The sequence below is a fragment of the Teleopsis dalmanni genome, chromosome 1 (assembly GCF_002237135.1).
Source record: "Teleopsis dalmanni isolate 2A chromosome 1, ASM223713v2, whole genome shotgun sequence".
Classification (NCBI taxonomy): Eukaryota; Metazoa; Arthropoda; class Insecta; order Diptera; family Diopsidae; genus Teleopsis; species Teleopsis dalmanni.
The window spans coordinates 206,455,835-206,459,976 of NC_051846.1; the positions used below are offsets into that span (position 1 = coordinate 206,455,835).

The 4,142-nt window shown below is 29.5% G+C and overlaps 1 protein-coding gene across 1 annotated transcript in view; it reads left to right on the forward strand.

Annotated features, from left to right (window-relative positions):
• The window catches only part of LOC119667130 (probable cytochrome P450 4s3), a 6,154-nt gene that overhangs the window by 1,779 nt on the left and 233 nt on the right, over positions 1 to 4,142 (forward strand). The window contains exons 2-3 of the mRNA XM_038076417.1: positions 3,234 to 3,687; positions 3,760 to 4,142. Of these exons, the coding sequence (XP_037932345.1) occupies positions 3,234 to 3,687; positions 3,760 to 4,142 (837 nt within the window). The remainder of the gene's footprint in view (positions 1 to 3,233; positions 3,688 to 3,759) is intronic.

The window sequence follows — 4,142 nt, forward strand, 5'->3', positions numbered from 1 at the left end:
GTTGAAACCAGTTCACCTCAGTAGTGCGTTGCGAAATGTCTTCGACGGTCGTACGACCGTACTGAAAGGCTTTGTACCACTCATAAACTTGAGTTTTCGATAAAACTGATTCCCCATAAGCCTTTTGTAGCATTCGCAACGATTCTGCACACGAAATTTCGTTCGAAACACAAAATTTGATGCAAACTCTTTGTTCAATATTTTTTTCCATTGTTTTTTTCGCAACGCACTACTGAGGGGAACTGGTTTCAACAGCTGCCGTAAACGAACTGTCTGACAGATCGCGCTCATTTTTGGCATAGTAATTAAGGACAGTGCTGCCAAACTACATAAACTTAAAATATCGAAAAATATACAGCGCGCGAATTTTAAATGAGAATTTCCGAAAACTTTTCGGTCTTAATGTATATAAATACATACTTTGTCATAAAGTGGATAGAATGTCAACCTTATATGTATTCATGTGTGTAACAGATTTTCTTTGCAATTTTCAGCTTGCATTTACTTTTCATTATGCAGTATATATGATCTGAATCTAAATATGAGAATTATGATTAAAATAATCTTATTTACTATTATAATTGTGATTACTAGTAAATTATTTTAATTACATTTTTTCAACACAAAGCTCAATTTTTCTATAATTTTTATATGAAAAACAATTGAAAACTTAAAGATAATTATATATTTCATTAATAAATACTCTTGTTGTTCAGCGATAATGAAAGTAATTATTTGTAATTATTTCAAAGAATTGTTTACAACGGAATATAAAAAAAATTTAGATGATGATTACCACAAATGAATAAAACTGATATTAGTTTTTGTAAGAAATTTATTGTTTTAAATATTTTTAAATAAAAAAATTTATTAGAGACCGCACATCTGCTACATGTGAGAGAAAGGTTATTTAAGAAACACAACAAATTCCTACCCCCAACCTACTTCCACTACCCAAAAATGTTTCTATTTATAAAGTACTTCTTAACGTTTCGTAAGAATTTATCTTATATAAAATAAATATTGAACAAAAACAGTGACGTTTGTTTATTTGAAATTATATTCCAAAATATATAATTCATACTAGGTTTCCCAAGAAAGTGAGTTAGTGTAGTTCACGGTCGGTGTAGTATGTTAGGATAATTCACTTCTAAAAACTATTTTAACATAACTTTAATTTAACTGTTTCTAAAATATTAGTTCATTGTACGCAGAAGGATTAGGAGTTGGGACCGTTCAATAGAACAAAACCGCTTACCTACTTTGAAAAGATTAGGGGTCTAAAAGTTTCAAGCATACACTATTCCAAAAACACAGAAACAATGACAAAACAAGTAGTAAAAGAAAAGGTGGGCATTAAATAAAATAAAATAAAATAACAACAACTGAATTAGTCGCAAAAAACTTGATAATAAATTTATGTATAATTTATATACATGTAAATATAATTCTGTTATATTGGACAAAACCAGAGGCTATGCTAGACATTATAGCGAATCAGTTTTTAATGACATTTTAATCATATGTCTTCAATGACCGCCATACATTTAGATCAATCAGTTCACAGGTATACCATATATCTAAGCCTGATATGTCATTCCTATATCTTGTTCACGTCTTTGATGACGTATAGATTCTTTTCCAACTAAGGAAATATAATGAAATATCTTTGTCGTTAACTAAAAAAATTGTGACAATAGTAGTAAGTACTAGCAAGTAACATTTACTCTTTATATACAGGCAAATCGCTAAGAGTGACTTTAGTGAATTTTCAATGTAATTCATACTTTTGTCATTTATATTAAGTTAAAATCGAGCACTAACCGCAACAATTTTTATAGTACAAAATATCTCAAAATAATTACGAATTAATATAAATTGCTTAATCTATGCATTCGTAGCACTTAGATTTTTAAACATACTGACATACAAAAATTTTCACCATTCTAGACATTTTCTTATCTGTCTTATTATGTTAGTATTAAATTGTATTAGGAGTTTTAGTTTCTGAAGACAAAACAGAACTGATAAACAATGATTGGCAAAAATAAATTTGTTTTTATATTTATAATACTCGTACATATACATAACATACATATTCCGAATTATTACAGTGTCGACGGGTATTATTATTAACTAGGTGTCCAGAGTGCAGGGTGCATATAATATTTAATATTTTAAAAGATTTCATAAAAATGGTTATAAGGTTAAAGACCTTTTCCTATACAGTGTTTAATGTATTGTACAATATTATATTTTTCCTAAGATTTCAATACTCAAATTATTAGTCACAATATTAGGTGTACTGAGATGTTTTTAATTTTACATATGAAAGCCCATTATTTAGAAAAATACAAGGTTATAATTATCCGTATATTCTTCTTTAAATCTAATATAATACCATCAACATTTTTTTAAAATTTCTACACATTTCTTATTAAACGATTTGCTCAGGTTTTTGTAAAACGTCACTGTTTCGGGATAACTTTTGTGAAATCTCATTCTCTGGAACATACCTTTAAAGTAAGTGAACAGATAATAGTCGGTGAAGGTCAGGAATGGAGACACAAGTTTTGTGTGTTATTTAATTAACTATTACTGAGTTTTATCGGATGCATTGATTTTTTAACCCAATTCCGGTACTGTTTTTTTAATTATTCATTCAAAAAAGTGCGAGTAAACAAGTTTTTGTTGTATTAAACGATAGACGATTAAACGATATGACCAGAAAGAAATGGATACAATTATAATGATATGGATTAAATATTTGGACAACTAATATCTTGTCAAAATTATGGAAGCACATCTATATATCTATTACTTAGCAATTATATTTTTTTTAATGAACTAATTTTTTGTTTATTTCATTATTATTGTAATTAATTACTTGATAATATATGCAATAATTTATTGTTTTGCTTAAAAGAAGGTCTTCAATTTTCTGCATGAAATGTTCAGATGAAAGCGAAGTAACCAGGTGTGTTTAACCCTCTTCATATCGCTAATATTGTAGGTCTATCAGATAAGACTGACTGATAATTATTATAGTAAATTCGTTATAGTAAAGTTGATAATTGCTTATCAATATATACGTAATTGTTTATCTTAATCGTATGATTTCTAATTTTTATGTTTGATAATTATTGTTTTAGATCAGTTTCTGTGATTAGATTAACTAATATTATAAACTCATTTATTATATTTTATATTTAAATTAATATTTGTCATTTCAGGAATTTTAAATTGGCTTCAAGAGCAACGTAAAAAGCATGGTTCAACTTTTCGCATTTGGTTTGGTAAGGATTTAATGGTATTCTTCACAAATCCAGAAGACATTAAGCACATACTCAGCAATAATACTTTACTAACAAAATCTCGTAATTATGAAATTGTTGAATCATGGTTGGGAAAAGGATTACTCACAAATAGTGGTGAATCTTGGCACAGACGCAGGAAACTACTCACACCTGGTTTTCATTTCAAAATATTAAGTGAATTTAAGGAACCCATGGAAGAGAATTGTAAAATCTTAGTTAGTCAATTACTTGCAAAAGCTGATGGTCAACCGTTCGATATTTACCCTTACATAACACTCTTCGCATTGGATGCGATATGCGAAACAGCAATGGGCATTAAGAAGAATGCGCAGTTGCAAGCCAATTCTGAATATGTGCAAGCAGTGCAGGAGTAAGTATAACATGATTGAGATACAAATTGAGAACCTTTGCTAGAAAATAAGTTGCTTTTTATATTTGACAGTATTTGCCGTATTTTGCATAAGCAATCATTCTCATTTTGGCAACGATTTAATATACTTTTCAAGTTTAGTGGGGCCGGAAAGGCACGTGATGCAGCATTGAAAGTATTGCATGATGAAACGAATCGGGTGATCAAACTTAGACGCGAAATGCTGAAGAATTCTCAAATCAGCACCTTCAGTGATGTAGATAAAACTGATGATATAGGTAGTAAGCGGCGCCTTGCTTTCTTAGACATGTTGCTCATATCACAAATTGAAGGTGGTGATCTAACAGATCGTGAAATTCGTGAAGAAGTCGATACATTTATGTTTGAAGGACACGATACTACCAGCTCTGCAATCGCATTTGCAATTTATTTACTATCTCAGCATGCAGATGTGC